Here is a 23,695-nt window from a genome sequence, read left to right as displayed (position 1 = left end):
TGGGCGTGGGCACCAGGAACACCTGGGGCTTCCTGCTGATGCCACCTTCTTGTCAGGAGCGGCAGAGCAGTACCCCTGTAGCTGTGCCTTTGTGCCTTGTGCCTTCCCGAGGGCTGAGGTGAGTGCTCAGCTGGGGCTGCAGACAGAAGGGAGCCTGCTCAGGAGCAGTGCACTGCTGTGGAGCACGGGGTTGCCTGAGCAAAGCCCTCCCGTGCCTCCATGACCAAGGTGCTGTCAGTGTGGGCTGGTACCGCCTGCCCTGAGCAAGACCCATTTGGGGCTTTGTGGATCAGCCCTGGACTGCCCTTTGCTCTGCACCAGGGCAGGCAGGGCTGGAGGAGAAACCTTGCTGAGCACATGCAGGTGCCACAGTGTCAGGGACACCTTACACCACACACACACTGGTCAGAACTGCTGGGCATTTACTATCGCCTTGATGGAGTTGGCCAGCTCATCACTTATGTCAGCAGTCACGCAGAGCTCCAGGATCTTCACAGCCTGGCTGATGAGGTACATGGGAGGCTGCATTTTGTTCCACTGCTCACTGGAGGGGAAGGTGAGGCAGCCCCGCATCCTGTCGAAGAGCTGCAGGATCTTCACGCGGAAGGCGAGCAGCAGCAGCTCATCCTCACCCAGCCGGGCTGGAGGAGGCAGCTGGCTGTCAGTGCTGACCTGCAGAACAGAGCACACGTGTCAGCAGAGCCACCCGAGCTGGGCACGGGGCTTCCGTCTCCAGCAGACAAACCTGTCCGTGGGACAGGAGCCTGCGGAGGAAAGGAGCTGCTGTGCACCCTGCCCACATGGATCACAGAGCCAGGGTGACCTTGGGGATGTTGCCAGGCATCTGCCTGGGAGTGGAGTCCCACACTGTGGCCCCTTGCAGAGAGCTGAGGCTGGCAAGTGTCCCATCTCCATAGGAGTGGCAGGAATATGTGCATCTCCACAGCTTTCTTTTTGGGGACGGAGCATGGGACAACATAGGGAGCATCCGCCACAGGATAAGCACAGAGGGAGGGGAGCTTCCCTGGCTGCCCCGCTCCCGCTGGGGGGAGTGGCTCAGCACAGGAACAATTACCTGCACTTTGGTTCCCATGTTGAGTTTTGCTTGTCGCCCCATGGCGAGGAAGGAGACGAAGATCTTGTCCTGGGCCAGGATCCTGACCCCCACGTAGTGGTTCAGTGAGATGAAAATGGGGCTCAGTGGGACCTGGGGCTCTGGTAACAAGTTTGGCCACATCCACCTTCTTACCCTGTTGCCTGCTTGGTCCAAATACTGCCCACCCTGCATACTCATATTTATCCTAAAGAAAGGGAAATGGAAGCTCTGAACCCTGTAAGCTCTTGTGGCAGAAGGTCTCTTATTCCTCTGAGGGATGGGACAGAGGCACAGCAGGGGCAGGGTCTGTTCCCCACCCCTCAAGGCACAGCTGGGTGGCCTTGCTGCTCTGGGGGCACCTGAAGCAGGGCCTATGAGCTGCTCAATTTGTCTATTTTTGGATACTGTTAAAAATAGCCTTTATGGCCTTTGGGATGTCAATACACAGAGGAGACAGCAAAGCTGCTGAACGCACCACTCATCTCCGGAAGGGTAATAGCATGTGCTCCTGCCATCAGACTGAAACAGTGCTCGGATTTTGGCTGTCCTTGGCTCGTCTTCCTGTACTATGCACATCAGCTGGTCGGTGGCTTGTGCAATGATGATGGCCAGGTTTCCAGATGGATAGCTGCTGCTAGGTAAGGTGTTTGTAACCCCCTGCTTTGCTTGGTTGATCTGTTATTACACACTAAATACTTCTGGGTACTACTTTGGAGTGTAAAAACTGATATATTACCCAGAGCACGGTGTTAAAAGTGTGGGCTGGGTCTTGGAAGCTAGTGCTCATTGGAGCTGGCTGTTCTTTGAAACCTCAGCCCGGGAGCTGTGTCAAGTTTCACTGCTCCTCAGAGCAAGTGGGATCGATGAGCTGGGTTGTAGTAAAGCGGACTGGGACACACTTAAATTAGCAACAGCCCTGGACTAAGGCAGGCAAGTGAACCCTGTAAAGGATACAATAACTGCGATGTTCCGTCTGGGAGCATGGTAAGGAATTTCTTTCCATTTTTGTAGTACTTCTGCACCAGTTTACCCTTCCCCACCTAAGATTGGAAGGATAAAACGGATGAGAGCAGTCTGGCACAGCTGCCCTGTGAAAATGGGCACTGCCAGGCTCTGCCAGCACTGACATGTCCAAGGTACTCCCGTCGCTGTCGGCCGCAGGTACCTGCCTTCTTCCCCAGAAGACTGAATTCGTAGCAGAGGACGCTGCGGGACACGGGCTTCTTGTCGTGCTTGGGCTCTTTCTTGGACTCAGGCTCCTCTTCGGGCTGGGTCTTGGGCTCGTTCTCCAGCTCGGGCTCGTTCTCCAGCTCGGGCTCCTCCTCAGGCCAAAGCTCCAGCTCAGACTCCTCCTCGGGCTGGGGCTCTTCCTCAAGCTCCTCCTCGGGCCGGGGTTCCAGTTCAGGTTTCTCCTTAGGCTGGGATTCCAGTTCAGGCTCCTCCTTGGGCTGGGATTCTAGTTCAGGCTTCTCGTCGGGCCAGGGCTCGAGTTCGAGCTTGTGCTTCTCCTTGGCCCAGGGCTCGTGCTTGGCTGCGCTTGCAGGAGGCGCTGGTGTCCCGCCTTTGGGAGACGTGCGTTCCTGGGAAGGCTTGTAGGAAGCGGATCCAGCTTGCCGTAACCCTGCAGGGCATAGGGAGGGCCTCTGTGCAGCAGAGAGGGTCGGCAGCGCCCACCGCGGGGCTGCCCGACATCGCTGCTGTAACTGGGGGAGTGGGAGTTCCTGGCTGAAACACTCCCTCCTCACAGTCTGTCTCGGGCTATTTTCTAACAAGAGCAGTCCAAAGTGCTCAGCTATTTCAGAGCACAGGATTATGATAAAAGATAGCATTTTTTTCAGTTACATATATACACACATTTGTGTAAAGAGCAACTTTTTGGGATAACATTTGGCTCCACACACTGGAACTGACCATTTGAGATCCCAGTGCTGCAGAAGCCTCACTGCCCTGCCATCCTCTCTGAAAACATGCCCATATTGAAAATCTGGTTCACCTGTCAAAACTCCTCTATCCAAAGGCTGCTCAGTCATCTACAGCCTGGGCTAGGAATTGGTGGAATAACCACCTGATCAGGCAAAATATGGGCAAGACTCATTTTGGCAGTTCCTGTTTCCTAAGGGATTGGCTTTGCCAGCTTAGCCTCTCAGGTCAGGTTCTGTGCATCTCAGCTGGAAACATCACAGATACATACTGAAAATCATGACAAACTCTGTGCAAAGATGTGCCTCCTCTTGTGCTCATGTATGAGGGATGATTTGTATCTAATTTACTGAGATTGCATGTCTGACAATGAATGAACATGTCGCTGTATAAAATACCCCAGTTGGAAACCAGCAATTCCACTGAATGCACTGTTGAGATAAATAGACAAATCCATAAGGAAATACCAGCTCACCTTTAGTGGCACTCAGCCTTAAAGACTGGTCAGCCAACTCTCTAGCCAGGTGTCTCTTCTGCTGCCTGGAAAATAGAAGTGTTGTTGACACCTCATGTATCATGTTTAGAAAGCTGCAAGTAGTGGATACCCCTGCTTTAGGAACACAATTTCTGAATCTGTTTTTCTCCCTGCTCACAATTCCAAGTAATAAGCAGCAGAATGTCACCAAAATACTCATACCTCAACAGAAAGGAATTGTGCCCACACAGATTCCAGTGAACAGACTGCCACTGCAGTGAAGGAAGGAGAGCTGAATATTGTAATGGGGTTTGGATCAGTATTTCATGTGAAAGAGAAGGACAAATGCCACAAGATCAAGAAAACAGCTCATCTCCAAGAATATTTTCACTATTGTGTAGCTTCCTGTGAATCTGACAGTGGCTTGGTGTGTGCTCTGTACATAGTAGGAGGCACTTGCACCCTCAGACTGTGAAGGATTTTCGAGGAGACCAACAGTTTACTTCCAGGTGTACTAGTTTAGTTTTCCTTTTCCCTAAAGGAAAAGGAAAACTAAACCAGTACACCTGTGGCTTAGACTTTCCCTGGAGGCTTAAACTCTTGCACAAGCTTTGGGTCTCCTGCTAAACAGCCTGAGAACTTGCAGAGTTCTTGTGTGTGCCTCTGGAAACTGTAATCCAAACACAGTTTATAGATCAAAACAGAAATACAAACACCAGCTTTATTTCAGTGCCAGAGGTAGAAGCTACACCCAAATACTGTCCCTTCCCACAGCTGTGGGGTTTTTTGGCTCTACCTGTCTCTAGATAGTTCGTCTGTCAGGATTGGAATTAACATTTCACTCAGCACATGCCTTGCCACCTCCTTGTGCAGCCTGGCAATAGAGGAGCCAGGAGGGACCAGAGAGAATCAGGACTGGTGCCTAAAGCAAAGGTTTTTCTTCTTTCGTTCCTCTCCCTGTGGTTTCTTAACGCTCTTTTTCCCCTCAAACTCCCTGTTGTTCATTACACAGACCTGATCCCCAGTCCTCCTAGTACCTCTGGCTGTCTTGCTCCTTTGACAGCAGCAGGTTGGCTTCAGCGCTGAGGGATTCCTGGGTGCTGACAGCTCTGGGAAGGCTGCTGGCATCCTCGAGCCTCTTCTTCTCCTTCATGATGAACTCATAGAGCTCCCGGCTGCGCTTGCAGCAGAATTTCTAGAGGTGAGAGAGCAGAGCCGTGAGCGTGGCTGTTCCACAGCAAACCCCTGCTCATCCTCCCTGCCAGCTTACGTCCTCCTGGTCTTCGGAGAGAGGCACATCCTGGGAGAAGGGGAACGGCCTCAGCAGGTTGCCACAGTACTCGCAGGTTGGCTCAGCATCCTCCTCTGCCTGCAGCGATGGTGAAAGGATGAGGGGCACCAGCCCCCAGATCACCGGTTAGCACGGTGAAAATGCAACACATGTGACAAAGCACCTAAGGGCACTCACAACAGATCCACATCTGGGATATCTTGGAATGACTCAAAACATTAGGTTCAGAAAACCACCAAAGAGAATAGCAGATGTGTTATAAATAAATCAATAAATGCCCCCAAACAAAGGGAATGATTGGTATTTGTGAGTTCTGCTCCTTCCCAGGGAAGCTGAGAGCACAGAACACTGGAGCTGAGGATTTGAGTGCATTACAGAGAGAAAAACTCCAGTTGTGGGAGTTTCTGAGGAAGCACCAGCAGACTTGGTGATACAGAGCTGGTCACATCTGACCAGATGCAAACCAGGCTGACAGCAGGTTGTGCTTTGAGGATGAGTACTGATGTCCTGAAACAAAATTGCTCCCCACCTCATGCTTTGAGTTAACTCTTTGGTAACTTTGCTCTGCTGCGGGGAACTCTGTGCCCTGCTTGTATTAGGTGGCTGTATCTATTTATATACATTTTTTGTCTGATTTAGACAAAATATTCTGCTGGGAAATTCTCAACAGAGGATGCAGGGGGGGTGGGTGCATAGCCTCTTGCTGCCCAGGCTGTTTCAACAGCCTCGCAGAAGAAAAAGCTGTCATGAAGAGGCTCCTTTGCGGGCTCGGCAAAGGGCGTCGGTTCCCTGTTTTCCACGTGGAACCGTGTGTACGAAGCAGCGGGGAGCGCCCACTCCAACTGACCTCGTGGTGTACGTTTGACTCTGAGGACTCGGGTCTGTAGGCCAGGAGGGTGGGCAGGACCGTGGGGGGGGGGGTCGGCTGCGGGCCGGCCGGGGGTGTCCCGGGGGGTGTCCCGCACTGCGGCTCTGCCAGGGGCTCTGCGCCCTCCTCGGGGGCCGGGGGCCAGCGGGGCCCGCCCGCCGCACCGTCCGCCCCTCCGCTGGGCTCCGCGGCCCGGCCCGGCCCGTCCATGCCCGGCCCGCTGCGCCGCCGTCTCCAGGGCGACGCCGGGGGCGCGGGGCACGCCGGGACCGCGCGGGGCGGCTCCGCCCGGTACCGGCCCCGCCCCAGCCCGGCCTCGGCCCCGGCGCTCCGCCCGGTGCCCGCCTCTGGCCGGGCCGCCGCTGCCCCGCGGCGCTGCTCCTCCGGGCGGCAGCTGCGGCTGCTCCGTTCCCCGTGCCCGCCTCGGCGGGGCTGCGGGCGCGGTGCCGGCCGCACCGCCCGGGGGCCACGGCCGGGAGCGGAGCCGGGGCGGCTCTCAGGGGGCAGCCGGAGGCGCCCGGGCTGCGCGGGGCTGCGGGGGCCCGTGGTGCTGGCGGGGCCCGTGGTGCTGGCGGGGCTCTTGGTGCTGGCGGGGCCCGTGGTGCTGGCGGGGCTCTTAGTGCTGGCGGGGCCCGTGGTGCTGTCGGGGCCCTTGGTGCTGGCGGGGCCCGTGGCGCTGGCGGGGCCCGTGGTGCTGGCGGGGCTCTTGGCGCTGGCGGGGCTCTTGGTGCTGGCGGGGCTCTTGGTGCTGGCGGGGCCCGTGGCGCTGGCGGGGCCCGAGCCGCCGCGCTCGGTCCTGGTCCCGCCGTCCCGGCGCAGCTGGGAGCCGGACTGGGGGTGACACGCGATACCAAACCCGGCGTGACTGCCTGTTCGGACACGGCCTGTCTGCACCTGGAACACCTGCCCGAGTGGATTCCTTACACCTGTGTCACACGCTTGTCACACATCTTCCCGATCTCTCCCGTAGGACTTGGCGCTGTCGAACCTCTCCAAGGAATCTGCACATACAGTTCGGAGAATAAAAGAGAGAAAACCGTCTTGCACAAACCCAGCCAGGTTTGGATTCCCCTCGGGAGAGCAGGTGTGCGCTACCTTACCTGTGCTGTCGGTAAGAATTCGCAATGTCTTACTAGCACGTGAGTTCCACAACGGAGAAGTCAGTTTCACGTACTTTTCAGACAGAGCATGTTGAGGTGCAGCCAGTGTCTCGGTGGCTCACCTGGTGTCGAGAACTCCCCATAGCACTGCGACATCACTTCCATGGTCCCGACAGCAGAGGGCCGGCAGCACGGCCGGGGCAGGCCCTCGAGGTGAGCTGTGCTCGCTCTAAACTCATCAGTCCCTGGACAGGCACATTTTAATTTCTGTCTGAAGTGGAAATAGTTTCTAGGGAGAACTCTAGATCCACAGCAGGTGCTTCTGGTGGGCTGGAGAGCAGCCAAGGGGCTGCAGGGCACCTGGCTGGGGCTCTGCCCGGCACGCAGGTCTGTCTGCTGCGAGCTCTGTCTGGATGTGCTTCACCCTCCCTTTCAAGTCTGAGGGAGAGGGTCAGCTCTGTTCAGAGAACCAGGCAGGCCTCAATAACCTCAATGTCTTGAGGAACTTTTACTTGGCAAGTCGTATCAGCTGCCTTGGGAAGAAAACCTGAAACCTGAGGGAATCCTGAAATGAATGTCACTTGTCTGCTCAGTGACCTGAACTGGAAACACCTCCCTTCTTGGCAGTGCCAGCTGAGGTATTCCTTATCCTAAACTCAATTTCAGTCAGAAAAGACACAAGGTGATGGGTTTATTTTGTGTGGGCTTTTTTTGAAGTGAAATCTAACAATAGTTTGCCACTTCTTCAGAACTGAGTGGTCTGGACAGACCTAATGATAACATGTGTTAACTTATCTAATGTGGATTATAGGTAACACTGGAGTAATTAATGCTGCTGTATTCAAAGACACACTCCGGAATTCTGCTTTATGCAAAAATCCTCTTATGTCCCAGCTGTCAGTAAGAAAACTACCTTCCGCTACAAGTTTTGCTGAATTACAGAAAAGTTAATCAAATCCTTAGGAATTCTTGCTTGATGAATCCTGATGAAAGCACAGGTGGTAACAGGTGTTGGAACCATGGCATGACTTTGATCCTGCTTATGCAGGAGGCAATTAGTTCACCAGGCCAGAGTTCTGCCAGAGCACAGTGTGAGACCAGGTGTAGAATCTTAAATTGTTGGTGTTCAGTGCCTAGAGAGTAAATCCTTGGGAGGTTTTTTCCATGGCTACTTGCAAGTTCTTGCAGCCAGACTGAGCTTCCCTTCACTGAGGCTAAACTTGTCCTTGTGCACTTTTCTGAGGGCTGGTGATGGCTGCTATGGGCTTGGACATAGAGCTCTCCCAGGAGGAACAGTCAGGACTGTTTTTCCTCGTTTGTATTGTATTTATTGACACCGAGTCTCACCTGTCCCTTTCCCTGCTATTTTCCACTCCTGTGAGGCTTCCCCTGGCAGCGTCACCCCGTGGCTCACTGCCTGCTCCAAAGGGCACACACGGGGACGAGGTCTGGCACAGCCTACGGGAGCTGCAGTTTGCTGTCAGTGGTTCAAGCACAACGACCCCGTGGCAGAGCTGGGAGCTGCAGGCAGAGTCAGCTGTGGTGCCAGCACGGTGACAGGGGCAAGGACCCCTCCAGGAGAGCCAGCCCATGCCAGGGGATGCCAGCTGATCCAGCCCAGCCGAGCCCGCGGCGTAACCGCGGAGCAGCTGCCGCGCACTCGTGGGTTAGCACAGCTCCTCAGCGCAGGTTTTGCAAAATATTTATTGCAAAATAAAAGAAATATGGCAACAAAACTTAAATACCAAATGACAAGACACTGGCCATAAAGCTCTTGCTATATTATGAATCTTTTACAATAATCAATAGTAGAATGTGTCCCAGGGCAGCTGCACGTGGACAACCCTGTGTCTCTGGCTCCATCCATCTGCAGTCTGTGGGACTTGTGCCTCCTGCTTGCACCTGTACCTGGCCTGATCCCCCTAAAGCAGACAGCAGCCAGCAATTCCATGTGAAATGTACCATGCCATACCCCAGCTCCTTCTCTCCTTTTTCCTGTTGAAGCCACCACCACAGCTGACCCAGTGCCCTTCCCTTCCGTAAGGTAGCAGGGAATGGAGAAACATTGCTGAAGTACCTACTGTTCCCCCCACGGCTTCTCCTGTGAGAGGTTCCTTGGATTTCTTTCCTTTCTCACCTATCAGGAAAGGACAGGCAGCCAGGGAGGATTGTGAGCAGCCAGGGATCAGGTTAGGAATGCTAAAGCCTGAAAGAATTAAATCTGGCCAGGGGCATCAAGGGCAACAAGCAAAGCAACCTCTATAGGTACACCGGTGATAAAAGGAAGACTTGGGAGAACGTGGACCCTCTAAGGAAGAAAATGGGAGCCCCAGTTCCCTGGGATGTGGAGAGGGCTGAGGTACTCAGCCATGTTTCTGACTCAGCCTTCGTGGCAAGCTGCTCCAGCCACTCTGCCCAAGTTGCAGGAGGCAAAGGCAGAGAGTGGGAGAACAAAGAACTGCCCGCAGCAGGGGAGGAGTGGGGTCGAGGAGGTCGAAGGGACCTGAAGGTGCACAAGTCCATGGGACCTAATGAGATGCACCTGCAGGTTCAGAGGGACTGGTGGAGGAAGTGGCTTGGCCACTATCATTTTGAGAAGTTGTTTGAGAAGTTGAGGCAGTCCAGAGGAGTTCCCACTGACTTCGAAAGGGGAAACATAACCCTCTTTTGTTAGAAAGAGGAAAAAGGAAGATCCAGAGCTACAGGTGGTCAGGTCTCACCTCAGTGCCTGGAAAGAGATTGGAGCATATCCTCCTGGAAGCTATGCTAAGGCACACGGAAAACAAGGAGGTGATTGGTGATAGCCAACGTGGCTTCACTAAGGGTAAATCATGAGAACTTAGAGCTCCTTCCAGTGCCTAAAGGTGCTACAAGAGAGCTGGAGAGGGACTTTGGACAAGGGCCTGGAGTGACAGGACAAGGGGGACTGGCTTCCCACTGCCAGCGGATAGGGCGAGATGGGATATTGGGAAGGAATTGTTCCCTGGGAGGGTGGGCAGGCCCTGGCACAGGTGCCCAGAGCAGCTGGGGCTGCCCCTGAATCCCAGGCAGTGCCCAAGGCCAGGCTGGACAGGGCTGGGAGCAGCCTGGGACAGTGGAAGGTGTCCCTGCCCATGACAGGGGGATTGGAACAGATGATAGTCTCTTCCAAACCAAACCCTCTTGTGATACTAAAGCCTTTTCTTAAAGCTCAGCAGCATCACAGGGAGTCTGTACTGCTAATGAAAAGGCTTATAGGTGTGCTCCAAACAGGAGCCTCTTAAGCCATATATCCAATGGAAGCACTCTTCACATAAAATATAATTAAATTATAAAAAGTAACTGTGTGTGTAATCTTCCTAAGGCACCCAAGAATTTTAAAAGACCTTGTCCTGCTCACATTACTTACAGCACACTCTTGTTCCTCTTCTGCCCAAAGCTGCAACCGTTGGCTAGTCAGAAACCTTAGCATACAAGATGACACAGCTGAACAGCGTAAAAAACAGGAACCAAAACCAAACCCCAGTGAAGCACTACCTCCAGCCAGCTCGAGTCTGCCAGCAATGCATCACGGGCAACACATAGAAATGGTCACGTTGATGCCGAGGTTTCCGTTGTCAGCAAAGAGGTGTGCAGTGGCCGTATCAAAAACGAGGCAGTTGCTGTTGCGGATGGCCACGAGCACGCCGTCGTGGATGGAGCAGGGAGACGCCTCCCAGGTCAGCCGGTGGCAGCTGCCGTGCAGCTCCAGTCTGTACTGGAAGTTCTCTGCCTGCTTGCGGGTGCCAATGAGCAGCACGGTGGCAAAAAACTGCTGGTGACCTTCGCACTTCTCCTGTTTCTTCAGCACCAGCATGAAGTGGTGACCGAAGCACGACTGCATCATCACCCAGTCCACTGCCCCCGGCAGGTTAATGTCTGTGGCAAGGAAAATGATGTCTTCTCCCTGAAGGGTGGTAATGCTTTTGTGGGCATGCATGAGGTGGGACATGACGGCTTCCAAGGATCCCTCCCAGTCACAGGAGGTACCGGGGCACGGGCAGGAGTAGGGACGGTACTCACAGATGGCTTCATGTTTTGGCTTTTCTGTGTGGTGGAGGGTCAGGGAGCAGCCTGTTGTGGCATACTGGAAAGAGACCAAACACAAGCCGTCAGGAAAGGCACCGGCACTGGTATGCGCTGCTCCCACCCGTCAGCTGCAAACACAGGTGATCAACCAGAGCTCCTGTGCTCATTGCAAATATTACATTACTTGTACGGGGCCCTGGATTCAAGCTGAGCTTTACTTAGTTTTTGTTTCCACTTAAAATGGATTCTTCTTGTCTTTTGTGGTTGTTTTTTCCTAACGCAAGCACTTAGATAAAATGGGCTGTATGGCTGAGTTGTATTTAGATCTGCTGCTGCAGTTAGACCTGATCCGTCCAGATCACCTGGAGAGGTCCTGGCTTGGATATTCCTTTTCTTTAAAAAGAACAGAGGATTCTAGTTTCAACAACTGGGGTGGTGGGTGAGTGTCCTCTGCAGGGGGATGTGGGGGGTGGTCTGGGGATATGGATGTGGGGGTGATGCCTGGGGGTTTTCGGCAGGGGTGCAGGGATCGGGGTGATGCTTGAGGGTTTTCCGCAGGGGTGCAGGGATCCGGGTGATGCTTGAGGGTTTTCCGCAGGGGTGCAGGGATCGGGGTGATGCTTGAGGGTTTTCCGCAGGGGTGCAGGGATCGGGGGTGGTCCGGGCCCGTCCCCCTACCCAGCCGCTCATCCTTACCTTGCAAGGGAAGAGGACAGCCGAGGCCACCTTCTCCATGGCCAGGTTCCTGATGTTGGGGGTGAGGGAGCCCCGGCAGGTGGGACAGAGGCTCAGCTGCTGCCGGCATTGCTTGCACACCAGGTGCCCGGCCTGGCACTGCAGGATGGGCGGCAGGACATAGTCGAAGCAGATGGGGCACTCGAAGAGCGAGGTCAGCTCCTGCTGCTGCTGCTGCTGGGGGGGAGGAAGAGGAGGAGGAGGGGGAGGCGGCGGAGAAGCCCCGCCGGTCCCCGGCAGGACGGCGGCAGGGGACGGGGCGTGCTGCTGCTGCTTTCCGCAAGGCTTGCTAGGGCCGGGGCCGGCGGAGGACGGGCGGCTCATCGCGCCTCGCCACCGCCGCCACCATCGGGCCGCGCTGGGGACGGGGCGGAGGCGGCGGCTCAGGAGGAGGAGGAGGAGGAGGAGGAGGAGGAGGAGGAGGAGGAGGAGGAGGAGGAGGAGGAGGAGGATGATGATGATGATGGACGGGGCGGCGCTGGGCGAGCGGCGGCTGCGCGCAGCCCCCGCCCCGCTCCCGGCGTGCCCCGCGCGGGCCCGCCCCGGACTGCCGGCGCTGCGCGGGAGCGTCCCCTCAGCGGGACCGTGTCCCTTTACCGGCACCGTGTCCCTTTACCGGCACCGTGTCCCTTTACCGGCACCGTGTCCTGTCAGCCCCTCAGCGGCACCGTGTCCCTTTACCCGCACCGTGTCCCTATACCGGCACTGTGTCCCTTTACCGGCACCGTGTCCCTGTACCGGCATCGTGTCTCTTTAACGGCACTGTGTCCCCTCAGCGGGACCGTGTCCCTTTACCGGCACCGTGTCCCTTTACCGGCACCGTGTCCTGTCAGCCCCTCAGCGGCACCGTGTCCCTTTACCCGCACCGTGTCCCTATACCGGCACTGTGTCCCTTTACCGGCACCGTGTCCCTGTACCGGCATCGTGTCTCTTTAACGGCACTGTGTCCCCTCAGCGGGACCGTGTCCCTTTACCGGCACCGTGTCCCTTTACCGGCACCGTGTCCTGTCAGCCCCTCAGCGGCACCGTGTCCCTTTACCCGCACCGTGTCCCTATACCGGCACTGTGTCCCTTTACCGGCACCGTGTCCCTGTACCGGCATCGTGTCTCTTTAACGGCACTGTGTCCCCTCAGCGGGACCGTGTCCCTTTACCGGCACCGTGTCCCTTTACCGGCATCGTGTCTCTTTAACGGCACTGTGTCCCCTCAGCGGCACCGTGTCCCTTTACCGGCACCGTGTCCCTATACCGGCACCGTGTCCCTGTACCGGCACCGTGTCTCTTTACCGGCACCGTGTCCCTTTACCGGCATCGTGTCTCTTTAACGGCACCGTGTCTCCTCAGCGGGACCGTGTCCCTTTACCGGCACCGTGTCTCCTCAGCGGCACCGTGTCCCTATACCGGCACCGTGTCTCCTCAGCGGGACCGTGTCCTGTCAGCCCCTCAGCGGCACCGTGTCTCTCTACCGGCACCGTGCCCTGCCAGCCCTCACCGGGAGCGTGCCCCATAGCGGAACTGCCCGCCCTCAGCGGGCCCGTGCCGTGCCGGCGGGCCCGTGCCCCTCGCCGGGCCCGTGCGTGCCCCGCGGCCCTGGCCCCTGTCCCGGTGCGGCGGGAGCTGCGGGTGCCCGGGGCCCGCAGCGCGGTCTCAGACCCCGCGTGTGCTGTAACCAGCATCTCCTCATCCTGGCCCAGCATAATCTCGGGCCGGGTGCCGCGGCTTCTTTTTGTTTTTTGTAAAATTCAATAAATGGGAACCAAGTTTCTGGATCACTTGCAGACGGTTTATTGTTCTCAATTGTTGTTAGCAACACAGTAAGGGTGTGACTTACAGGTCGTTCTGGAGTGATGACAATGAAAAAGGAAGTGGACAGTGGTTTCTGTCAACTAGAAGCAATATGCCCTGCCCATGCTTGTCAGGTGAACGTAGGGTGCCAGGATTTGGCAAAGGCAGTAAAATCACTGAATCACAGAACCCCAGAGCAGTTTGGGTTGAAAAAGCCCTCTAAGACCCAGTAAGTTCAACCACTACCCCAGCACTGCCAAGGCCACCACTAAACATGTTCCCAAATCACACACCTGCACAGCTTTTGAGTCCCTCCAGGGATGGAGACTCCACCGCTGCCATGGCGTCTTTGCCAGCGCTTGACTCTTTCCTTTTCCTGCCAGCTGTCGTGGGGAGCAGGAGAACCTGCATCCTACCACCTGGAAAAGGCATGCAGTGGCACAGGGTTGCAAGTCACTGTTCCTGCAGTGCACGCTTTTGCAGTGGGTGTGATGCCTTATGGACAGGGTGTCCCTTCAATGCACCAAAGGCTGTTTGACTGGAGAGAGCTTTTTGTGCTCCAGAGTGCAGTGACCAGTGCAGCTGGCAGTGTGTGGAGATGGCAGTGCCCGGCAGGAGCAGGGGTCCATCCTGCTCCCTCCTCAGAAGAAGGGGTCTGTCCCGCTCCAGCTGACGGTCGCACCTGGCCACTTGGTCCTGATTGCCATCTCCAGGGCTGGGCGCCTCCTCCCTGGGCTGCAGGGGCCTTCCCTCTGAGCCTCTTCCCAGTGATGCGAATGAGTGTCTGAAGAGGAAGTGAAAAATAAATGTCTAAAAAAATCTTAACAACCCAACCCCACTCAAAAAGGCTTCAGTGACAGCTAAAAGCAGAAGCCTCTGCAGCTGTATTGGTGTAGATATGCTGCCATCCCGCCCCAGGGAGCAGGTGGAGGCTGAGCAGGGCCTCCCGGGCTGGGGACTGCCCCTGCACCGAGCGCCCCTCGGGAAATTCCGCTGCTCTGGGTGCGGCTCTGGGCTCCTTGCACGATGTGTTTGCATATTGCGTTTCTGGGCAGATGCTCAGATAGTATCTGTGGCCACACCAGGTATCATGACAGTTATCTCAAATCACTCTGCTTCCTTGCAGATTTACCCTTTAGTTTCAAGGTTCTGACTTTGCTTTAAATGCTGCAGTGAAAGGAGAGCAAGGAAGGAGGCACCCAGTGAGGAAGGTAAGGGATGCACAGCAGCAGAGAAACACGAACCTTGCACCCCAAGCACAAAGCCTGGTTCACAACCCAAGCATTGCTACAGAAGCAGTTCATCCCTCCTGAGGGGATATGAAACTCGATGGGGAACACGAGGACCGTGGTGGCAGCTGGTGCTGGGCAGGAGGACAGACTTCAGCCGCAGTCAGCCAGGCAGGTGGCCCCGCTGCGTGCCAGCCTCGCTGCCTTGGTGGGCAGGTTTTGTCTGGGATACAATTCATTGCCTTCCCTGGTCTGGTATGGAGCTGTGTTTTGGCTTTGTGCTGAACACAGGGCTGATTTTACAGAGGTGATTTTGTTACTCCTGGGCAGTGCCCCCACAGCCAAGGCCTTTTTGCTCCCACCTGCTGCCACGCTGGTGAGGAAGGTGGGAGTGCATGGCAGGCTGGGAGAAGGCACAGCCAGGACAGAGCACCCAAAATGATCAAAGGGGTATTGCAGACCCTGGGACATCATGCTCAGTATATGAACAGGGGACAAGGAAGAGAAAGGCCTTTTGAGTATGGTGTTTGTCTTCCCAAGTCACTGCTGTGTGCGATGGGCCCTGCAACACCTGCCTGCCTATGGAGGCAGCAAATTCATTCTTTATTTTCCTTGGCTTGTGTGTGTGGCTTTTGCTTCTCTTATTACCCTGTCTCTGTTTGGACCCACAAGTTCTTTAGCTTCTACCCTTCCAATTCCCTCCCTGATGCTGTGGGTGGGGAAGTGAGTGAGTGAGTGAGCAGCTGCATGGGGCTTGAGGGCAGGGCTGGCTGGGGTAAAACCCCAGCAGCCGGAGAGAATGTTATTATAAATGTTGAACTAATCATGAAACAGTCCAGCTTCCTGGTGCGTTTAAAGTTTGTATTGAGTGTTTAATGCAGGAACGAGTTATCTGTGCTGCCCACACCTCAGTCCCTGGTAAATCTGGGTCCGTACCTATCGTCAGGCGGGCAGTTTGGGTCTGCTCCTGCTGCCCACTGTAGAAGTACAGGTGGAAAATTCTCTCGGCTTTCCAGTCGGAGAGCAGCCGGCTGTCGGTGCCGAAGAGCACGCTGTGCCTGCCCGAGAGGCTGCACAGCCACACGGGCAGCCGGGGCGTCCGCAGCGCGGGGCTCACCTGGCCAGGAGGACACTTGTCGGGAGCCTGGGGGTCCCACTGCCCGTGGGGCTGCCCTGCGCTCACCTGGGCTGTGCCGGGTCCCGCTCTGTGCCCTGCGCTCACCTGGGCTGTGGCGAGGGAGTCCCGCTCTGTGCCCTGCGCTCACCTGGGCTGTGCCGGGGGGGTCCCGCTCTGTGCCCTGCGCTCACCTGGCTGTGCCGGGTCCCGCTCTGTGCCCTGCGCTCACCTGGCTGTGCCGGGTCCCGCTCTGTGCCCTGCGCTCACCTGGCTGTGCCGGGTCCCGCTCTGTGCCCTGCGCTCACCTGGCTGTGCCGGGTCCCGCTCTGTGCCCTGCGCTCACCTGGCTGTGCCGAGGGAGTCCCGCTCTGTGCCCTGCGCTCACCTGGGCTGTGCCGAGGGAGTCCCGCTCTGTGCCCTGCGCTCACCTGGGCTGTGCCGGGGGGGTCCCGCTCTGTGCCCTGCGCTCACCTGCCGCTGCCGCCGCGCCCGCTCCCAGCGCAGGAAGCCCACGCAGCCCCGCGGGCACGCAGCCTCGCCGCCTCCGCCGTCCCCAGCGCCGGGCTCCGGCTCCCGGCCGCCGCCGCCGCCGCCGAGCTGCCGCGGGCTGGCCCGGCCCGTCAGGAGCAGGCTGAGCACGGCCTGCGGGAAACGGCCCGCTCGCACCGGGCACACCGGCAAACGCCCGTGCAGGCCGTGGCCTGCTCCCAGCTTGTGGCAATGCCGGGCTGCCAGTGCCATTTTAGAAATTATTGTTACCATCATCATCATCATCATCATCACCTGTTTTTTAAGTCCACAGTCATGATTAAAATTGCAAATTTTTTTTAAATGAACTTAGGCTTATTTTTTCTTTGGATTAATTACCAAGTGATATTTTTTTTCCTAAACTAGATGTGGGAATAATAAAACCAGAACGCTTGATACATGTGGCTGATCCTACCTCCGTACAGGTGATATTTCCAGAACTGATGTTCAACAGAGGAGCTGCATCACCCAAATCCTCTTGGACCCTGTGTGGCCAAGCAGAGATCATCAGGGCAGCGCTGGGCCTGTGCCAGAGGCAACACTGTACCTCCCTGCCTGGCCACCAGAAATGGGAGGAAAGGAAAAGGCCTTTCAGGTGATGTAACCAAACTACAGGAAAATGTTTAAAAAGCAAAATATACCTTTCAAGTGTCCTAGAGAAAAGTAAACTGTATAAAAATAGGATCACTCCATGGCTTCCTTCACCTTTGAACTGAAAAAAGAAATAAGGCATCACAGCGGAGAAATTATGGCCTGTAAATAATATTTAATTAAAACAATTCCTCTGCTTCAATACAGCCCTAGGTGAGTGTGTTAAGTTAGACGAGTAAGGTGTTATTCCAGGAAGATTTTGTAACTAATTTTGTTTAATAAGTTCAGGTAAAAAATGAAAGAAGAAACTTCCAGTTATTGGCTAAACGGGTTTTGTACATTTTTTCCCATATTTTTTCTGAGGCTGCAAGGAATCACATCTTTGAATGATGTCCAAAATACTGCCCTGTTTACCCAGTGTTTGTGGGCTGAAAGATCTGTAATAATGGATAAAGTCACAGGGGTTTACTTGGGAGCAGAATCCCTTCCCATAGAAAAGGCTGGAAATGAACTAACTGTACCTTAACTGTGTGAATGTCCTGATGATGTTAACACTGCTGTGTCCAAAATGCCCAATTTGAATGGGAAATAAGATGTAATTTAGCAAGAAAATAACTTGGATAAAGCAGTTATCCCCACTTACACAGTTTATGTGATCAGAGATGAACTCCTGAGCAGCAGCTTTCTCCGAGAACTCGAACAGCCAGATCTGCTGGGCATGGACACCGTGAGGGTGGTGCAAAGAAGACACGAATTATAACAAAAAAGCTGAGCTTTTGAATCTTGTTGTCCATTAGTCAAGTGAAAGAACAATGCAAAGGTTTGCTGTGCCCCTTGCCCAGCTGTGGGCTCTGGCGCTGTGCAGGGAGTCAGGGCAGCAGCTCTGTGTTGACAGGATTCTCCTTTTTGCAGGAGAAGGAAGGTGGGCTTTGGTGAAGGGGAGGTGGAGGTATCACGGGCTGCAGCAAGACCTGGCTCTGGGGTGACCCCTGTTTGCAGGGCAGCATTGGTGGGGGAGCAGGTGCAGGAGGTTCTGTGTTGTGGGCCAAGGTATCGCTAAGGAAAACCCCGTTGGCAGAAGACGGTTCCATACTCACTCTCTCTGTGAAGCTGCTGGCCCTGCAGCCTTCACATGGCATCGTGGTGACAGGGGCAGTGACGAGGCACACGACGGCTCTGCCACCTCCTCCTGCTGCCCACAGGGTCTCTGCCAGGGCCGTGGCCAGTGCCTGGCCCTGCTCCCTGTGCCCGAGCCGGCGCAGCCTGTGCCAGGGGAAACCAGGGGCTGCGGCTGTGGCACCGCAGAGGAGGGGGCATGTGCCACTGTCCCCAAATCAGGGTTTGGTGGGAAGCAGCCTTGCCAGGGGGTCAGCCAAGGCTTCTCTCCCAGTGTATATCCCCACCTGAACCTGGATCCGGTTTGCCTCAACCCAGAAGCTGGCACTGACCAAGCAGTGCATGGAAATCATTTTCATGCATCCCATGAGGCCCAGCAGCTTACCTTTCCAGGTGAGTACATTCTGTCTCTCTTGTGAAGAGCAGGAATGTGATGATGTGTGCTTGTACAGCTGCCAGAATGGCTCTTGTTCCTCCCTAGGAACAGAAAAACAGCCCCTGCCATCTGAGGAGTCTGAAGGAGCACTTGTCACACCCAGCAGTCCCTGGCCGGGGGGACAACAAGAGGCCCTTATGGAGAGGAAGCTGCAGGGTAGCCCTGGCCATGTGCATGATCCTGTGGGTGGGTGCCCTTCCTCCTCTGTCCCACGGAATAGCCCCCAGCTCCAGGGACCCTCTGTGCTGGGAAGCTCCAAGGTTTGTTTTTGGCCTCGCAGCAAAGGGACAGAGGCGCTGGGGCAGCCCAGGGCTGATGTGAGGCTGCACACAGGAGTGCCTGTGCCTGCTCCCCACCGTGCTGGCTCCCTCCAGGGCTGTGCTGACCCACCCGGGCTGTGCTCACTCTCAGGGCTGTGCTCACCCATCGTGCTGACACCCACCCGGGCTGTGCTCCCTCCGTGAGCACCGAGCTCTGGAATGCAGGGAGTGGCACCCGTGGCTGTGGCCAGCGTTCCAGCCCCCGGACAAGGTGAGGGGATTTACAATTCGAGTGTGTATCTTGGCCTTCTGCTGCAGGTGCAGCGTTGTGATGGTAAATAAGGAAGAAGAAAACCTCCATCTCAGAAAATTATAAATTATAGTTTAGGTGACTTCACTTGTTGGATTTTTAGGTGGAGCAGAAATAATCGGGTAAGTCTAATTCTCTGAAAAGATATGAGCTTTTTGCAACCTGCTGCATCTCTCCTGAGCAGGTGTGTGGGGCACAGGTGTGCGGGGTACAGGTGTGTGGGGTATAGATGTGCAAGGTACAAGTGTGTAGAGTACAGGTGTGTGCAGGGTACAGGTGTTCAGGGTACAGGTGTTCAGGGTACAGGTGTTCAGGGTACAGGTGTTCAGGACACAGGTGTGTGGGGCACAGGTGTGCAGGGTACAGATGTGCACGGTACAGGTGTTCAGGACACAGGTGTGCAGAATACAGATGCGCAGGGCACAGGTGTGCAGGGTGCAGGTGTTCAGAACACAGGTGTGCGGGGTGCAGATGTGCAGGGTACAGGTGTCAGGGTACAGGTGTGCAGGGTACAGGGGTGCAGGACACAGGTGTGCAGGACACAGGTGTGTGTGCTGCCGGGGCCCCTGCCCCGCTGCCGGCTCCCACGCTGTCTGTGGCAGCAGAGCCGTGGCAGGTGCTGTGCGGGGTCTCACCTGTCCTGCCTGCAGCGCGTAGGCCAGGTGGGAGCGCGGCGGGTGGAACCTGAAGCGCGCTGCCGCCCACTCGCAGCTGAAGAGGGGCGCCGTGCTCCCGAAGAGCAGCTGCTGCAGCCTCTGTGGAGCAGGAGGCAGAGGGGCCGGGTCAGAGCTGCCGGCCTGCCGTGAGGGTCTGTCCCCTCGGGGCTCTCCAGGTGCAGGTGCTGTGTATGCCCTCAGCCGGGCACAGCACCTGCCTAGAGCCAGCCTCTCCGCTTCACAGCAAGGTGATGTTTGAGCTCAGTGCAGGCACTGCACACAGCACTCAGCCTCTCTGCTGAAGCCTGGTTGTACATTTACATTTCACATTTGGGTACAGTGCACATTTTGGGGAAGATTGCGCAGGGGCCAGTCCTGCCATTGCCTGCAGTGCTGCCAAGCTGCTGGACAACAGCACCTGGCAGCAGTGCTTTTGGGGCCAGGCACTCAGCGGGAGCTGAAATCCCTCCCTGATTTGTGTTAAAGGCCCTTTCCAAGCCAAACAATTCTGAGATTCCATGATCCTGCCTCCTGTCCTGAGGCTGTTTGTCAGGAAAGCCCCCAAGTGCCGGCAAATGTTGCCTGTTGTCATTGGACTGGTTCTCTCCTGAGAATTATTGCGTATCAGCTTTAAGGTTGCATTCCAGCCATATTTGTTAAGAGTCTCCTAAATAATCCATCCCCATTCCACACCCTGTTCAGCTGACAGCAGGCTGAACCCTGCAGTCAGGGCACCAGGAAAGGCTCCCCAGTCTCTTTCCCTTCAGGAGATTCAATTACAGCTCATGCTTAATTCAGCAGGCAGCTCACCATGGCCGTGTCCGGGGAGATGGGGCAGCCGCCCGTGCCCTGAGGGAGCCGGAGGGGCCGGGGGACGGTGGAGGGAGGCTGTGACCCCGGGGACTCCCCGGCTCCGGGCGCTCCGGGGCCAGCGCGGCTCGGTCCTTGCTGCGGGGAGAGGAGCAGGCAGGGCATCCATCACCGGGGCTGCTGCTCCCCCGGGCACCACCGGGGCTGCTGCTGCGCCAGCCAGCGTGCCCCCAGTGCCCCCAGTGCCCCCAGTGCCCCCAGTGCATCACCGGGGCTGCTGCTCCCCCATCCAGCGTGCCCCCAGTGCCCCCAGTGCCCCCAGTGCCCCCAGTGCCCCCAGTGCATCACCGGGGCTGCTGCTGCGCCAGCCAGCGTGCCCCCAGTGCCCCCAGTGCCCCCAGTGCCCCCAGTGCCCCCAGTGCATCACCCGGGCCAGCGCTGCTCCCCCATCCAGCGTGCCCCCAGTGCCCGCAGTGCCCCCAGTGCATCACCCGGGCCAGCGCTGCTCGGTCCTTGCTGCCGGGAGAGGAGCAGGCAGGGCATCCATCACCGGGGCTGCTGCTGCGCCAGCCAGCGTGCCCCCAGTGCCCCCAGGTGGGCACAGTGCCTGGGCTGGCAGGGGGCTGGGGGCACGGGTTGCTCTGGAACGGGGGTGCCCTTGAATTCCAGCTGTTTTCAGACATTCCCAACACATCCCTCCGAGCCGATGACTGCAGCAGGTAATAGTGCTGTGTTTGTCTGAATTGCAGGGAATAACTTCAGTGTCTCCCAACCTAAGGGCACAGCAGGCTTTCCAAATACTTACATTTTAGAGATCTTAGTTTGTTTTCTAAAACTCACCATTAGTTTTTAATGGAAAGGTTAATCAAGTGCAGGACTGGTCTGCCCCTTTGACTTCAAAATATCTGAAGTCTGTTTCTCAAAGAAGCAGCATGAGAAATGAATCTCCATGGATACCTGGGCTGCAGGTGTGGACGTGTGCCATCTAAGGACAGCCCAAAACTCACCAGACAAACAGAAAATATTACCTTTGGAAAAGGAGTTACCTGATGAGTCGTGCTGTTGAGTTCCAAGCTGAAAGCATAAATAAAGTACAAATGAAAACACCCAACAGAGGTATTACTAGCATGTGGGGAAACCGGAGTCCAGCCAGAAGAGAACCCCAGAACAAAGGAAGAATAAGACCTGTAGCATTTATATTACCGGGTGCACAAGGACCTTTTGTCATTGTCACATAAGTTTTGTAACAAAACATAACTTGAAAAATTGCGTTAAATAACCACCTGGAATTAAAACTGTGTCAAAGAAGCGGAATAAAAGCCTTACCCACAGGAACTAAAGATTTCCCTCCACTTGCTGAGGTCAGAGATTCTGCTGGCGATCTCCTGCAGCGGAGCGGGCGCAGCGTGCCCGGCGCCCGGGTCACCCATGGTCCGGAGCGGGGCCGCGCTGCCCTCGCTGCTCCGGGCACCGAGAGGGGCATCGAGCCCTGCCGCCCGCCGTGGGGAGTGAGACAGCCCGGAGCATCAATGATTAATGCGGCGGGAGCGGCTGCTGGGGAACGCGGGGCCGGAGCGGGGCCGGGAACGGGGCCGGAGCGGAGCTGTGTCCCACAGCGGGGCCGGGAGCGGGACCGGGAACGGGGCCGGAGCGGGGCCGGGAACGGGGCCGGAGCGGGGCCGGAGCGGGGCCGGAGCGGGGCTGTGTCCCACAGCGGGGCCGGGAACGGGGCCGGAGCGGGGCCGGGAACGGGGCTGGAGCGGGGCCGGAGCGGGGCCGGAGCGGGGCTGTGTCCCACAGCGGGGCCGGGAGCGGGGCCGGAGCGGGGCCGGAGCGGGGCTGTGTCCCACAGCGGGACCGGGAACGGGGCCGGAGCGGGGCCGGGAACGGGGCCGGAGCGGGGCCGGAGCGGGGCCGGAGCGGGGCTGTGTCCCACAGCGGGGCCGGGAGCGGGGCCGGAGCGGGGCCGGAGCGGGGCTGTGTCCCACAGCGGGACCGGGAACGGGGCCGGAGCGGGGCCGGGAACGGGGCTGGAGCGGGGCCGGAGCGGGGCCGGAGCGGGGCTGTGTCCCACAGCGGGGCCGGAGCGGGGTCGGGAACGGGGCCGGGAACGGGGCCGGAGCGGGGCCGGGAACGGGGCCGGAGCGGGGCCGGAGCGGGGCCGGAGCGGGGCCGGAGCGGAGCTGTGTCCCACAGCGGGGCCGGGAGCGGGGCATTGTCCAGCATGAGCAGGAACGGGGCTGTGTCCCACAGTGGGGCAGAGCGGGGGCATTGTCCTACAGTGGGGCAGTAACGGGGGCATTTCCCAGCACGGGGCAGTAACAGGGGCATTTTCATGGATGCAAGGGGGTCCAGGGTCCATGCTGGGACTCCCCCAGGGTCGTTCCTGGGGTTCCCTCAGGCTGCAGGGTGGGATGTGGGGGTGGTCAGACCGGGCTTTGGGCACGGGGACCCCCGTGAGCACTCCCAGACTCCAGGCTGGGGCTGCTCTTGTCTGCTCAGTAAAGGAGTGTTTTTGGGTTTGCTGTATAGTAAACAATACCATGAGATGCAACGCAAATGATGCTTTAAGAACATACATTAACATTAGGAGGACTATGCATATAGTTTATGAAGAAAATGATGAAAGAAGCTGGGAGTTGTGCTGACTTGCAGAAGCCCTTCCACATTGATGAGATCCAGGGAGATGAGGAGGCAGAGCTACCTTGGGAAAGATGCAGCTGACAAACCTTTGCAGCAACCCGGCAGTGTTTTGCCTTTCACAGTAAAAAAAATGCAAAAAAATGACATCAGAGTCAGTAAGGCCTTGTGGGCTGGTGGATCCTGAAGTGCAGAGGGCTGCGATACCTGGCACCTGGGTCTGATCTGTACCTGGGCACGGGGTGGATGCTGGCAGGGATTGGCCTCACCCACAGCTGGTAGGGATTGTCCTCACTCACAGCTGGCAGGGATTGGCAGGGATTGCCCTCACCCACAGCTGGCAGGGATTGTCCTCACCCAGAGCTGGGCACAGCCCCCCCAGATAATAAATGGGGCAGGGGCTCTGTGCCTCTGTGTGTTTCTGTGTGCTGTGAGGAGCAGCTCATCTCCTGGTGCCCGGGTAAGCCCACAGGGGCAGCGTTTGGTGCTGTGATGCTCAGCCTGGGGAGCATCCCGTGCTTTAGCTGGTTGGGGCTGTCCAGGGGCGAGGGTTGATGTGTCCATCCATTCTGGCTTCCCATGCCAGACCCTCCTGTGTTTGTTCTTCAGTCCCTGCTGGGCTGCAGCCTGCAGGAGAGCCTGTCTGCTGTGCTGTTGCTGCCCTTCACCAGGGGTTCTGATGGGGT

General features: G+C 57.0%; 3 protein-coding genes across 3 annotated transcripts; all 3 read right to left on the bottom strand.

The window, feature by feature from the left end:
- Window positions 1-405: 405 nt before the first annotated feature.
- On the bottom strand, window positions 406-5,860 carry ERICH6 (glutamate rich 6). The gene is made up of 9 exons (XM_058812574.1): window positions 5,630-5,860; window positions 4,762-4,860; window positions 4,529-4,686; window positions 3,492-3,556; window positions 2,266-2,717; window positions 2,051-2,136; window positions 1,572-1,724; window positions 1,076-1,301; window positions 406-672 (listed from the first exon to the last, which is right to left on the bottom strand). Exons 1-9 carry the CDS (start codon window positions 5,858-5,860, stop codon window positions 406-408), a joined length of 1,737 nt encoding a protein of 578 aa, XP_058668557.1.
- Window positions 5,861-8,573: 2,713 nt separating this feature from the next.
- Window positions 8,574-11,856, bottom strand: SIAH2 (siah E3 ubiquitin protein ligase 2). The gene is made up of 2 exons (XM_058812310.1): window positions 11,494-11,856; window positions 8,574-10,855 (listed from the first exon to the last, which is right to left on the bottom strand). Exons 1-2 carry the CDS (start codon window positions 11,854-11,856, stop codon window positions 10,298-10,300), a joined length of 921 nt encoding a protein of 306 aa, XP_058668293.1. The 3' UTR covers window positions 8,574-10,297.
- A 2,101-nt stretch (window positions 11,857-13,957) lies between these two features.
- On the bottom strand, window positions 13,958-20,534 carry MINDY4B (MINDY family member 4B). Its single transcript, XM_058811874.1, has 10 exons — window positions 20,370-20,534; window positions 19,539-19,658; window positions 18,283-18,374; window positions 17,879-18,044; window positions 17,425-17,490; window positions 16,832-16,902; window positions 16,606-16,675; window positions 16,134-16,445; window positions 15,482-15,662; window positions 13,958-14,100 (listed from the first exon to the last, which is right to left on the bottom strand). The coding sequence occupies exons 1-10, from the start codon at window positions 20,532-20,534 to the stop codon at window positions 13,958-13,960; spliced, it is 1,386 nt and encodes a 461-aa protein (XP_058667857.1).
- Between the last annotated feature and the right edge of the window lie 3,161 nt (window positions 20,535-23,695).

The sequence above is a fragment of the Ammospiza caudacuta genome, chromosome 11, assembly GCF_027887145.1.
Source record: "Ammospiza caudacuta isolate bAmmCau1 chromosome 11, bAmmCau1.pri, whole genome shotgun sequence".
Lineage (NCBI taxonomy): Eukaryota > Metazoa > Chordata > Aves > Passeriformes > Passerellidae > Ammospiza > Ammospiza caudacuta.
Note: the sequence above shows the minus strand (reverse complement) of the source record. Positions and strands in the feature narration are given on the sequence as shown.

Excerpts from the sequence above, each read along its gene's own strand:
- ERICH6 (XM_058812574.1), bottom strand. The coding sequence starts at position 5,860 with ATGGACGGGCCGGGCCGGGCCGCGGAGCCCAGCGGAGGGGCGGACGGT. Across the intron at positions 4,687-4,761 it reads TCTCCGAAGACCAGGAGGAC|AAATTCTGCTGCAAGCGCAG; the intron begins GTAAGCTGGCAG and ends TCTCACCTCTAG. Across the intron at positions 1,302-1,571 it reads TACCCTTCCGGAGATGAGTG|GATAAATATGAGTATGCAGG; the intron begins GTGCGTTCAGCA and ends CCCTTTCTTTAG.
- SIAH2 (XM_058812310.1), bottom strand. The coding sequence starts at position 11,856 with ATGAGCCGCCCGTCCTCCGCCGGCCCCGGCCCTAGCAAGCCTTGCGGA. Across the intron at positions 10,856-11,493 it reads CTGTCCTCTTCCCTTGCAAG|TATGCCACAACAGGCTGCTC; the intron begins GTAAGGATGAGC and ends GTCTCTTTCCAG.
- MINDY4B (XM_058811874.1), bottom strand. The coding sequence starts at position 20,534 with ATGCCCTGCCTGCTCCTCTCCCCGCAGCAAGGACCGAGCCGCGCTGGC. Across the intron at positions 16,446-16,605 it reads GAAATATCACCTGTACGGAG|GTGATGATGATGATGATGAT; the intron begins GTAGGATCAGCC and ends CTTAAAAAACAG. Across the intron at positions 14,101-15,481 it reads AACTGCCCGCCTGACGATAG|ACACTCATTCGCATCACTGG; the intron begins GTACGGACCCAG and ends CTTCCTCTTCAG.